Raw genomic sequence first — 14,196 nt, 5'->3', positions numbered from 1 at the left:
GTAATCTTTAGATCAGTGTGTACCAAATCACCTAACACAGCCTAGAGCAATAAATGTGTAGGAACTGTCTGAAGGATGATCTTTCTTTATTACTGGTATTATTTATACAGAGAATGCTATCATGAAAGTACTAATAACAAGTTACCAATAACTGTGAAAATAATAAACTTTTAGTGTAAGTGTTTTTTATTGTGTGCTGAAGCAGCAGTCAGGTTCATCCTGCAGGTTTGGCACTAACAGTGTTCATTTCCTTAGCTTCTGGCATGCACATATCTACTATCAGCTAGAAAAAATGAAAACCTTGCTTCAGGAAGTCATCAGAGGAAATACAATGACAGTGTGTCAGTACTGCAGCCGAAACAAAATGTTCACTGACATTCTTGAAAGCTCTGAGTGATGTATCCTGGAAATGGCAACAGCCGCGAGATAATCTGGCATTTGTTATCACCTCTGCCACGTAACTTCTTTACATTTTCTGTGAAAGAAAATCAGAAAAGAGAGAGGACAGAATAAGCATGCTACATCGGTGTTGTAATAAAACAGTAGAAACTGCTCTATGAATGGAAATGTAATTGAGCTTGGAAATGCTAACATCCAAGTGACTGGGAACTCCCCTTGGGCCCTGGAGAGACCAAGTCAGCTCCTGGGGCAGTGCTGACCCTGCTCTGGAGGCTGAAGTATCCCACTGGCTTCCTCCTGACCATTGCATACTAGTAGAGAGCTGCACCAAAAAATCCTCTGCCCACACAGGTATCAGGACTGGGATTCCATCTTTTGTTCAGCCTATGGCTTTTATTTTCTGAAGAGGCTGCTGATGTAGTTGTATGCGCGTTCTTAAATAACTGTTCTGTAACTCCCTGGGGTGCTGCTCAGCTTCACGACTTCCCTCTAAGAGAATCCTTCATCAAAATCTGTAATGGATCAGTAATGGATCAGTCAGTGAAACTGCCAACCTCTTCTCCTGGGTTTGGGAAGGATGCTGCCATGTGGCAGCAAGTCAGACACACTGCCAGAAAGTGAGTGATGTTGGTTAACAACTGACCTGGAAAGTCAGCACTTCTGTGTACTGATGGGACAGAAGACAAAGCTTTTGTAAACACACAAAAGACATGCCATATGGACACATGCTCTGACAACCAGGCTTTTATTGGGAGGAATAACGCAGAGTGCGACTTGTTAGGTTTTGTTCAATGCTAAACATAATGGTAACCTACAGCTTCAGGAGTGCTTCTTAACTCAGGTTTTATAGATAGCGTGATAACTTCTTACATCTGAGTTTCAGGCCCAGGAGGAAGATGCTGGATATGATAAAACTCCATGTAGCCATTGACAACTGCCAAAATCATACTGATGGTGAATATGAGCCTTGTTTTCCTCAGAACATAGACTCTTGTATTGGGCTGGATGGGACCTTAAAGATCACCTAGTTCCAACCCCTGACATGGGCTAGGATGTCACCCACTAGACCAGCTTGCTCAAAGCCCCATCCAAGGTGGCCTTGAACATTTTCAGGGATGGGGCATCCACAGCTTTTCTGGGCAACCTCTTACAGTGTCTTACCACCCTCACAGGAAATAATTTCTTCCTAGTAGCTAATCTAAACCTGCCCTCTTTCAGTTTGAAGACATTCCCCATTGTCCCATCACTACATGCCCTTGTAAAAAAATATTAATGTTATTCTAAAAAAAAGTCTTCCTTATGTCCAATCTAAACCTACCCTCTTGCAGTTTAAAACCACTAACCTCCTATCACAAGCCTTACTAAAAAGTCTGTCTCCATCTAACTTTTCAGCTCTGACTATCCAGGCCTTCATTCATTTCAAACACAGAGAAGTTAAAAATCATTTTACGTTTGCTTTACTCTGATGTTGCTGCATTACTGTGGTGCCAGGCAGAGGAGAATCAAAACCTCGGCCTCAAACCTGAGTTTGAGGGGTCTATTCCCAAAGATATGCCCTGCAAACAGGTCTTTCATGGCAGGTCATGAGTGAAAATCATGTCAGCGTTCCCAGTATTTGCAGACTCTGGCTCTGCCTCCAATGTTCCCCACACTGCAACATCCCTTTTTAGCAAGGCAGGTATTAGTAAGTTGAAACCGCACTTTGAATAGCAGGTTTGAAGGTTTGATTGGTGTTTTCTGACAGAGGTCCATGAGTGAAATAATGCTTTAGCCATTCCCTTCACCTGATCATCCATATATCAAATTATTTTGGGATAACACTTTTGTATCCAAGAAGCCTGGGCAGTTTGTTACCCTTACTGCAGTCATGCCTCGTCTTTGTGTCATTTAGCCAAATTGTTTTGGGTCGAGAGGAATAGACGTTCTGCTGGAGGAAGGAAGCCACTGCGTTGGCCTCGGACAATACTTGTCTAAGCTAGGACAGGCTGGAGTAATTGTGCCGAGGTGGACAGGCACCAGCCATGCCAACAATAATATTATTTGCATTTTAAGCTATAGCATCTAATGGGATCAAGAACAGAACCAATTTATTTCGAAACTCATGTGAAGGTTTGCCAGAGGGGCGATTTACAGCTTCCTAGCAATAATGAACAGTTCAGCTGTCTTGACCAACATGTGGTCACGCATGTTACAAACTGACATAAATATTTCTTAACATCTTGCTGCAATTGCTGTCCCACATAAATGTTTGTCAAACAGCTCAAGGAATCAAAAGGGGTTTAATCTTCAAATTTCATCTCAAAGTAATTGTGCTTTCTTTTTTTTTCATTCTGAACTTGGATAACTTATTTCATGCTGTCCTTGATTAAAAACAGTTGGAAGAGGAGGATGGGAGTTCAATTTTTGAACTTTTTTTAAAAAAATCTCAGGAACTTTACTAGGTATTTGATTTATAGTTTAGTGAAAATATCTTTCTAGTGCAGTGTGTGCTTTTGAAACTTGAAATGGTTAAGCTCAGTCTTGAGAAAGTGATAAAAATTAAAGCACTTATATGAAACTAGTGGTATTTTGTCACCGGGAATATTTGGACATAGTCTACTCACACCATATGGAAAAAATAGAACTGAAATGTTGAGGAGCAAAGAAAGTGGAAAATAAAAGGACTGTATAATTGGAAGAATATTTAGAGGTCCTGAAGGGGAAGTTTGATAGAAAGGATGTATCGTTTTGTATTGTGTTACTGTAGAAATTGCAGCCCAGATGCTTCGGTGTCAGGGCCAAGTGAGCCGAGTGCTGAGCGTTCAGCTGCATAGAATTTAGCAAGCGCTCACATAGAGTTGGCAATAAACAAAGATAGCAGGGACAGTGCACACAAAGGTGATGAGAGCTGGAGACAGAGGGTCAGACTGCATGTGTGTGAGCACTTCATGCATCTTCATTTTCCTTTATGCATTAAAAGGAATAAAAATTTTGAAGTAAAGGATTCAGACAAGGAGGACAAGGAGATGGGTAAGAGGGTAGTCATGGTGGGGCAGCTGCTCTCCTGGTGGTGCCAAAAGTATTTTGGACAGTTAGATGGCCCATGTGTGCTTAGGAAAAATATGTGCTTGGCAAAGCAACAAGCCCCTGCGGTCAGCACGGAGATAATTTTGGGACTGGCTGGAGGCTGGATTGGAAAAGAACATGCACTGGGGCTAAGTGTTTGTATATATGTGTACACACACACACATATATTTGTGTGTGTGCATATATACAGCTTTAGCTACCTGTCAGTCTTAAAAAGGGGTTTTGTGAAATGCAGCCACAGAAATGCTGGAGTAAAGAGAGGGAAGCAACTTACTTAATGCCTTGAGAGAAAAAACCACTGGAAGGTTGAGTCTGTGGAAGGCTGAGAAGTGGGAAGAAAAATATCACCATGGCACAGAGCACAGCTGAACTCTAAGGTGAGCTGCCACAAATGAGGACTGCACAAAGATTTCCAGAGGGAAGCTGGACACTCTTGAGATTGCTATAGGCCTCTGGTGTGTTCCAGTGCCAATGGGCACTGCTCTGGGGGACAGTTTCTCTGTTGAGCCCCAGCATAAGCTGCCTGAGTTGAAGTTCCATCACTGATCTTGCCATGCAGGGCTGCAAAAGCAGCAAGGGAAAAACAAAAGTTGAACAAGTTGCTCAAATAGGAAATGGAGGCTCACACAGATTTCCTGCAGGGTGGTCTGTGTTTACCTGCATATTTAGTTTCCTTCAAGTGGTGGTTGTATCATTAAATGAGAACTCAGGGTGTTTTTTTAGTGTGTTTGTTTTACTAAGGTAGCAAATTTCTTAGTTGTAGCCTTGTCTATTTCTTGTGTTCCTAATTTTTAAAAGAAAACATTTATCTGAAAGGGTATCTGAATGTTTTGTAAACATCTCAAATGCTCTAAAGCCGACATATGTTAGATCTCCTTGCACAGCTATCAAAATTGTGGTTCGGGAGCCAAGCCTGCTTCTCCTGCATTAGACAAGGATGTGTGAAGAACATGTGGTAGTGCTCAAGAAGCTGCTGCTATGGTTCCTTTCTACAGAGCTTTGGTAGAAGCAGCATGTGAAGGAGGACAGTGACAAGAACATAGGACTGGTACAGTGGAGAAAGCATCTCTGGTAAAGTTAGTAAAAAAACTACTCTTGGTTTCATTCAGATTCAGCTTCCATCCAAACGATTTTCTTGTAAAACAGCTGATTGTATGGCTGAGGCAGTGCTTTTCAGTGGTGTTTAACCAAATACAGCATCAGCAATCATCCATGAACTGTAATCCAGCTCCAGCCTACATTTGGAGCAGCCTCATTTGCTGGGGTGCCAACAGCAAAAGAGATACAAATTGCAGAGAGGCTCCCACCCTCCAGACCTACAGCATGGTGCAGTTTGTGTGCAAGCAGTGAGTGCACAAGTCTCATTTTACTGGGACCTCAAAAGAAAGCTAGGGCTCTTAATAGCATCAGACACAAATTGTATGCAACCACAATTCACATGATCAGCTGCATGTGCAGTGAGGGAAGTTTCCAGACATTGTAAAACTGGCTTTTAAAACTGTATTTTCTTAATGTTTTGGATCACATTTAAACCTTAGAATTGCCTTGATCTTTCTTCTCAGACATACTTGCTCTTTCAAATTGATGATGACGGCTGGTTTTCATAGGCTTAGGAATGCAAGCATTGTCATTTATGCTGAATTCTTCCTGTCTAGCGGCAACCTTATATTTGGGAGAAAAGTGTGTCTCCAACATCACAGTAACTGAAATATTGGGGTTAGTGTTTGGCCAACTGCCTGCCGAAACTGATTTTACCCTGCCCTCTTTCCTCATGAGAAGAAATAATAGCTTCCCCCTTAGCTGAGACATAGGCATGGGGACGATGAGCTTCCCATTTCTATCCTGGACTAGCTCATTTCACTCACTAATTGGCACGACAAGGTGTCACAGCTGTAGGTGTAAAACTGATGTGGAATTACTTAGGGAGACTGGGAATAAAGTGAGGGAGACACCAGGGAGTCTTCGTTTGCTTTGGAGTTAGGAGGGGCAATCCACCAGAATCTGTGTGCCAGGATTACATGGGATACTTTTGAGAGGGGGCTGAGAATTTGGGTTTTGCTTCAGGATTCTGCCCAACAGCTTGGCAGTAGCCCAAAACCTGATGTCCTCATTACTGCTTACTCCATAAGGCCACCCTTCTCCATGATATTTTGCTACATGTGAGAAGGAAACCAGCAAATGCTTCATGATTTAGGCTGATCCAGTCAGGGATGGTCTTCTACTCTGTTGTTTGCATGCACCATATGTCCCCCACCATTTGGGATTCTGCGCTCCTCTATTGCTCCTAATAATTTCTCGGGATTTCTCTGGGGTTTTTCTTCTCCCTGCCACCTAATTTTTCTGTATATGGCAGTCTTGTTCTCCATGAAGTGATTTTACTCTTCTCCTTTACCAAAAGACACTGAAACTTGTATTTAGACACATCATGCATGTAAACACATTTGTGAATCTAGTCAAAATCAAAAGGAATGTCAGACTTATCTATCTCTCCATAGAGCCAAAGAAATATTTCCATTGGCTTGGCTAGAACTTTGTGAGGATCTTAACATTGCTTTTCTGGGAAGAAGCAAGTGTGCCAAACAAGCTATTCTTTGGGGAAGTTTGTCTCACTCATCTTTTAAAAATCTGTTTTTCTCAATGCAACAGAATCTTGTTTGCAGACAAAACACATAAGGTGTCTAGCATATAGATTCTTCTCTTTTTTTTTTTTTTTTTTTTTTTTTTTTTTTTTTTTTTTTTTTTTTTTTTTTTTTTTTTTTTTTTTTTTTTTTTTTTTTTTTGTTTAATATGGAGGACAAAATGCTTCCCTGGAAGCTGACAAACTGCAGGATATCATAATGAGTTCTCTATTAACTTTGGTATAGATCTGCACCCGTGCAGTCTGACATCACAGTTCAGGGCTTGAGTAGTATAGCACTGCAGTTCTTCCTATGGATTAATGAATAAATCCCTGAAGACATTTGTCTTATTTATTTATTTTATTTTTTGAAGAAAACCTCCTGCAACACGTGGGAACAGCACAGCTTTGCTGCTTTTTGCCTGGGACCCTGTCACATCTTGCATCAGGAATGTCCTCACCAGGAAGCATTTACTTCTGTGAGATAAACTGTGCAGGATCAGGTCCCTCTGACACAGGGACTTTGTCATGTTCCAGTTCTGATCAGTCCTACGTTGGTGTAAACCAAAAGTCACTGAGAAGAATAATAGAAATGTAATCCAGTGAAAAAAAATTACTTGCACAAAACAAATGAGTTTCTTGTAAAACCTCATTAATAGTAGGGACAACTTATGTTGTAATTGAATTACAGGACCTCATTAAAGATGGCTCCCCAGGATCTAAAACAAACACAAAGTTGAGTTGCTTAATTATCATTGTCTTGGAGTTTTTAATAGTGTTTCCAGTCTCTGTGGGAGAGGAAAGAAGAAAAATATGAAAGGATTAGAAATCCACTATTATATCATTTTGTAACAAAGGGGATGGCTGAGAGTGAGGGATTTTTCAGCTAGTGACTGTGAACTCAGAAAGAGGAATAGACACTGTGAGAAGAGTTTGTAAATCACAGTCAACAAAAGGTTTGTCCAGCAATAACTACTGAGAAGGCACAGAGGGGCTTCTTATTTCCAGGTTTCAGAGATATCTTCCCCATACCCCAAAGCATCATAGGTTTAGGTTTTTCCCAAGCTTAAGAGCACAAACACATCCAAATTAAAGGTAGTATGAAGCTACAAGACTTTTAAAATGAGAAAATAAAGGATTGTCCCTCCTTCATTCTTTTTATGCAAATAATATTTTTGATACAGCTTTTCCAGGGTGGAATGCAGTGCCTCTCAGTCCATCCACATCAGGAAGAGAAGCTTGAGAAGCCGAGAGGGAGCACTGTGAAGAGCCTTATCAAGTCAGTTGGAGTCAAGGAGGTCACAGTAGGATTTGATCTCTGCAGAAAAATCTTTCTCAGTGTAGAAAATGGATGTTTTCTGCTGTTGCTCTCTGCTCCCCAGCCCGTGTGCAGTCTCAGTGGGGATTAGTTTAGCTTCTGGTGCTGATCCCTCATGGGAGGAACTTTTGCTTGCAGATAGTCCAAGTACATCCCAACTGTAAAACTGGACAGGTGCAAATATCTATGGAAAACACATTACAGGAAAAATCTGTATCGAATAAGCTTGTTAAGTTCCCTAACTACTAGGTCTTCCCTAGCCTGGCTGTTAACATACTAATTATAAAGGAGAAGTAGATTAACTACACATGCTCTTGCAGCCTGCATTGGTGATCCCTGTGTGTCTGTATTTCCCCCATGTGCCCTTCCAGCACTCTGCTCTAGTCAGACTAGGACGTTCCCAGTTCCAGGGACTGTTGCCAAAGGGTTGGAGATGTTCACTTGTTTACTCAGCTCAGAGACTGCCAGAGCAGCTTTCACTTGCATGGATGAGGGATGTGGTCCCAAAAGTTTCCTGAGAACTGCAGCTGGAGTCCCAGCACCACAGAGGGCAATGGCCTGGGATTGTACAAACTGCATAAACCCCTTGGTCTGGCCATCCAAGAAGTCCCACAGCCCTCCCTGTGCTGTGGCTGCTCATTGCTCTCTAGAGCACACAGATATGGATAGATGCAGTAAGCCAAGGCTTTGCTCCAAAAAGGTGCTCAGGAGCTGGACATTATCTGAGCTACACTGGACTCTGGATGTTCTACACTAGGTAAAGCATAATTCAGCCTTTGATTAGGCACCCATTACATTAAAAACAGTTTCCTGATACCAGGAACTATTATTTATGTCCTTGTTCCCACCTACAGAAGACTGATCTATAATGAGTAAATTATAAACACAAGCCTTGCTAGCATTCCTCCTGCTTGTATCCAGCCCTGAGTGAAACACCCCCTTCTCACTGCTAGAATGTGCAGGCAGTGATAAAACTAATCATTATCTGTGAATTGGCTTCACCCTTCAGTTTCTGAAATACGTGGTTTTTATGGGGTTGAACTGCAGAGGTACCTGCCACATAACCGATGTGGTGCTGTCAGCAGTAAGAAAACAGAAGCATTTGAGATTCTTTGCAGTAAGCCTTTCTCCGAACAAAACCCCTCACTTAGCCCCTATGTAGTGTGAAGCCTTGTGGGCAGCTGATATTTTTGCCTTTGTTTTTGGTTAGTGACATAGCATCTGCCCTCTCCATGCCAACTCATTTCCAATATATTTAAAATTGAATTGGTGCACCTGGCTTTAGCTCTGCAAGGTTGTGGCTCATCATCTAATCATTAGACCTTTCAAGACCAGAAAAAGAGAGGCACAATATGGCTTTCAGGCAGTCTTAAAAAAAAAATCCAAGTCTAAAAGCTTTAATCTTAAACACAGCAATACCTCAGTGAATTTGAGCTTTTGATCTGAGGCAGAATGTGCTTCCAGATTCATTTCACGCTGTGCTGTTTCAGTGAATATAACCACCTCACCATGGGGTCCTACTCCTAGGCCTTCACAGAAACTTCAGAAAGCAGCCTTAATGTTAGAGCTGGCAATTTCCGTTCTGCTCCCAACCCTGCCACAGAGGCACTGGATGATGGACCAGCTCTGTACTGAAAAGTGTTTTGGAGATTTAACTGGTTGTGAAGGCAGCAAGTTCCTCATCACATGTGTTTGCGATTGCTCCAGTACAAAGATACTTATTCTGGTATAGCTCATTCAGATAAATGCAGAACTGCAATAAATGCAGAACTGCAATGAATTAGAGATGTTGTGTGTCACTATTGCCATGCTTAGCCTTGGACTGTTAACAGCACAACTGTGGTCGTGTTTAAACAGTTTGAGCTGCTCCTGGTCTTGTGGGATGGTTGGAGATGTCATTCAGGCAGAGCCCAACTCACCAGAAAACAAGAATGGGTTACAATAGTGGCCACTCAGGCTGTCATTTCTGTAAGGCATCATGGTATTAATTTGAATAGAAATTAGGTGAAGTACAGAAAGTTTTTCTTGTATTGGACATGTGACCATTTGATGAAATACTAAAACTTCTCACTATTTTATTGTGTCAAAAATCACTGAATGGACTTTATTTCCTATTGGAAATTAGCACAAGAAGAATATCAGTGGTTGGATACAGAAATGCCTAGGATGCTGTGTTTCTGCCTTTTCTACCCCTTTCAGAAGAATAACCACTGCTGGTTTACTGTGTTTGCTAGCTTCGCTTCTGTTCTAGGGTATGAGCAGGGGTCAGGTCTGACACCCTGATCATCCAATCTGTGATGTGACTTTCTCTAGACAAGCAAGTAAAGTATTTACTGCCAAATATTTCTGTCTCCCATTATCTGTCCTCCACATTCAAAGGTCACAGAAAGTAAATGGTTTGAAATTGTATTCTTTTTTACCCGTTCATTGTAGATTAACTTTGACATTCACAGTAGCTATATTTATCCTGCTGTGATATAATATTGACAATGTAAAGCCAAATACTGACGCAGAGCTGATGTCCAGTGTTGATCTTGGTCTAGTATTTCAGAAGTCTTCAGCCTGGAGAATGCAGATGATTACAAGTTTTCTGATGAGAATGTATTGCCTTTTTTTTCAATTCAGAAATGATGACTTGGAAAAACTCAAACTTTATCTTGTGGGAATGTACCAGTTCTGCTATGAAACTCATTTGGGGGAATGTTTCTCCTGTCCAGGAAGGAAATTTGGGTCAGAAATGTCAGGCATTTCAGCAGAAACAACCATGTCCTGGGTACAACATTCACAATGACCATGGAGACCTCAATGCTGTTTCTGGGCTTGGCAGCAAAATCCTGGCCTGCTGCCTCCCAGGCAACTGCTGACTCCTCATCTGCTGGCTGGAAGAGGAGCAGTTCCTCTCTGCTATGCTCTTACAGCAAAGATTTTTGAAAATACTTGACTCTATCCTGATACAGAGCAGAAAAAAGCCCTATGAAAATGCTTGTGAGATAAAGATTGTTTTCAGCTATCCTGGAGGCTAAATATTTTCTAAAATATATGAAGACTTTTTTTCTTTTAGTTTGCATTAGTGCACATTTTACTAATGAAAGGAGTGTCACAGTATGTATGTACAAAGCATGGATCTGGCTAACAGGAAAAGTAGTTTCAGTCCTTCCTTCTGTCCAGGCACAGGTTCCTTGGCATTGCTGATAGTTTGCTGCTATGAGATCAAGTGACCCAGTTATTTTTAAGCCAGGTACTTCCTCTTGCTGATTAACCATGTGACTGCACACATGCTCATACTGGCACAACCCCTGGGATGGCACAGGGATGGGAACAAGCAACAGGAGGGGAGAGAAGGCTGCCAAAACCAAGTTCATCAAGATATGTCCTCAGTTTTTCTTTTGCAATGATAATAACAGTTATTTTTCATAGAGAAATGCTAAATCCATGGTGGAAAACAGCAGTTTAACAGCTATGCAGCCGTAAAGCTGCTCATTAATATTTTGTCAAGCATGTGTCTGTGTGCTTGAGTAGCTGTAGTTCAATAATTACAGATTTTGAATATTTCACTGCCAGCTGTTCCTGAAGATATGAACCAGTTGGTTAGTTACGGGTGAAGTTTTCATTAGGATTTAAGCTCCTTAGGCACTCCTGAAAATGTTTTCTGCCATCCTGCTGTCTAATCTCCTATCAGCATAGCAGAAATACCATTAATTAAAGACTGTTACAATCTTCTTCACAGACTGCAGGATGCATTTACCATTGCTGTTCATCGGGCTGAGTCCAGCACAGGGCCCTGCTGGTGGTCTGGAGCATCAGCCCCTGCGTGCACAGGAGCAGGACGTGCTCAGGCTTTTGCCTAGGAAGTGTGACCTTGTCCTGTAAGAGCAGGGTCATCCTACAAAGTCTAGCACTTGAGCTCCAGCTGTGGGACAGTGTCAGTTACTTAATAAGGCTTGTGGCACTCTATGTGCTACTTGTACTTAAAACAAAAGGTTCACACTGAGAAAGCATCCTGCATGGCCTGTCTGTCTTCTGCAGTGCTAATATGCCACTAATAAACTGTGTCTGGTGGTAAACTGGTAGGTAACTGAAGTGGATGAGTTGGGTACACTATGCAGTATCCAAAATCTTTGCTATCTAGATGTTAGCAAATGTGAAGCCCATCTACAAGGAGGGCTGTGAGGAGGATCCAGAGAACTACAGACCTGTCAGCATGACCTTGGTGCTGGGGAAGGACATGGACTAGGTTTTCTTGAGAGCCATCATGTGACATGTGCAGGACAACCAGGGAATCAGGTCCAGGCAGCATGTGTTTGTGAAAAGCAGGCCCTGCTTGACCAACCTGATCTCCTTCTATGACCAAGTGACCCAGTTAGTGGATGAATGAAAAGTTGTGAATGTTGTCTACCTGGACTTTAGTAAAACTTCTGACACTGTTTCCCACAGTGTTCTCCTGGAGAAACTGGCTGCTCATGGCTTGGACAGATGCACTGTTTGCTGGGTAAAAAGCTGGCTGGATGGTTGAGCCCAGAGTGGTGGTGAATGGAGTTAGATCCAGCTGCTGGCTGGTCACCAGTGGTGTTCCCCGGGGCTCAGTAGTGGGGCTAGTCCTGTTCAGTATCTTTATCAATGATCTAGATAAGGGAGTGAAGGGCACTTCATTAAGTTTGCAGGTGACACCAAGTTGGGTGGGAGTGTTGAGCTGCTGCAGGGCAGGAAGGCTCTGCAGAGGGATCTGCACTGGCTGGACTGATGGGCCAAGGAAAATTGTATGAGGTTCAACATAGTGCAGTGCTGAGTCCTGCAAGGCCAGTGGCACCTGGCCTGTATCAGCAATAGTGTGGCCAGCAGGACCAGGGCAGTGACTGTCCCCCTGTACTGGGCACTGCTGAGGCCACACCTCAAATCCTGTGTTCAGTTCTGGGCCACTCACAAGAAAGACATTGAGGGGCTGGAGCATGACCAGAGAAGGGCAACGGAGCTGGGGAAGGGTCTGGAGCACAAATCCTGTGAGGAACAGTGGAGGAAACTGGGGGTGTTTATCCTAGAGAAAAGGAGGCTCAGGGGCCTTGTTGCTCTCTACAACCACCCGAAAGCCGGTTGTAGCCAGGTGGGGGTCGGTGTCTTCTCCCAAATAACAAGTGATAGATAGGATGAGAGGGAACAGTCCCAAGTTGCACCAAGAAGGGTTTGTATTGGATATTAGGAAAAATTTCTTCATGTGAAGTGTCATCAAGCATTGGAAAGCTGCGCAGGGAAGTGGTGGAGTTACCATACCTGAAGGTATTTAAAAGCCATGTAGATGTGGTGCTTACGGACATCATTTAGTGGTGGACTTGGCAGTGCTGGGTTAATGGTTGGACCTGATGATCTTTGAAGTCTTTTTCAGCCTAAATGATTCTATGATTCTAAACATGTTATGTGATTTGTAAAGGAGTATGCTGGGCTTCCAGGAAGGCCATGGAAACTAGTAGGCATGAGCTAATGAAGTAATATAAAAGAGTATGAAATGAAAGAAACGCTAACAATATGTATACTGTAAAGTTAAAAACACTATAGAAATAAACCAAATTCATATGGCAAGAGTGTGAGTCATTAAAGCACTACTGGTGTTGGACAGCTAATCCAGAAGCTGTAGGTCTGGGTGGTCTGGACCTCACACTCTCTGCAGGGCAGAACTGCCTCTAGGCCCACAGGGGCTGTATTCTGTTGCTTGCTTTCTTCTTGGATATCCTAGCTGATAGTACATATCATGCCGTTTGAATGTGTCTTCCTTTTTTCTTCACAGGGAATGGCTTTTACACTTGAAGAAAGGCTACAGCTGGGAATTCATGGCCTCCTTCCTCCTTGCTTCCTGAGCCAAGACGTTCAAGTCCTTCGTGTGATGAAAAACTTTGAAAACAAATCTAACGATCTAGACAAGTATGTCAAAAACATCTTATTTCTTCTCCCTTTCCCCTTTACTTTTCAGTTCTTTAAAGCCTCAAGGAAAAATTGTGGATTCTGCTTCAATTTACAGATTTCCCTCTGAGTCACTTTTTTCCAGCTGTACATACTCTCCAGCAGCAGAATCATAAAGTAGTTCAGGTTTAAAGGGACTGTAAAGATCATCTAGTTCCAAACCCCCTGCCAAGGGCAGGGACACCTTCCACTTGACCAGGTTGCTCAAAGCCCCATCCAGTGTGGCCTTGAACACTTCCAGGGATGGGCCATCCACAGCTTCTCTGGGCAATCTGTGTCAGTGCCTCACCATGCTCACACTCAAAAATTTCTTCCTAGTATCTAATCTAAATCTACCCTCTTTCAGTTTGAAGCCATTCCCCCTTGTCCTATCAATACATGCCCTTGTAAAAAATCCTTCTCCAGCTTTTATTTAGTCCCTCTTTCAGTACTAGAAGTTGCTAGAAAATGTCCCCAGAACAACCCCAGCTCTCTCAGCCTGTCTTCACAGTAGAGGTGCTCCAGCCCTCTGATCATCTTCATGACCCTCCTCTGGACCTGCTCCAACAGGTCCACTGATGTTACTTTTTTCTACCACTATGTAACTAGAGAGTTCTGGTATACTTTGGGTACAAGAAAAAAGCAGAGCACTGAAGGTAGAGTGAACACATGTACTGCATGTACTTGTCTGTATGGTAATCAATATATTCACTAAAACACTGGATGGAAGAACAGAAAAAAACTGTCAGTGTGTAGGAAAAAATAAAAAAAACCAGAAGCAATAATGTGTATTGACTAATCTTTCTGTTTCTGAGTTTTCACTGCATCCAGTATTGTTCTTTAGGGTTATTGATGGAAGATGCTGTTT

General features: G+C 42.4%; 1 protein-coding gene across 2 annotated transcripts in view; it reads left to right on the top strand.

Moving 5' to 3' along the window:
• ME3 (malic enzyme 3) overlaps positions 1-14,196 on the top strand; it is a 110,945-nt gene that overhangs the window by 42,184 nt on the left and 54,565 nt on the right. For both annotated transcript variants that reach the window (XM_008634930.2, XM_017735902.1), the window contains exon 2: positions 13,177-13,310. In XM_008634930.2, coding sequence (XP_008633152.2) covers positions 13,177-13,310 — 134 coding nt within the window. The remainder of the gene's footprint in view (positions 1-13,176; positions 13,311-14,196) is intronic.

This window comes from Corvus brachyrhynchos, unplaced genomic scaffold (assembly GCF_000691975.1).
Source record: "Corvus brachyrhynchos isolate BGI_N302 unplaced genomic scaffold, ASM69197v1 scaffold44, whole genome shotgun sequence".
NCBI lineage: Eukaryota > Metazoa > Chordata > Aves > Passeriformes > Corvidae > Corvus > Corvus brachyrhynchos.
The sequence above is the reverse complement of the archived record's forward strand: the minus strand, read 5'-3'. Positions and strand labels throughout refer to the sequence as shown.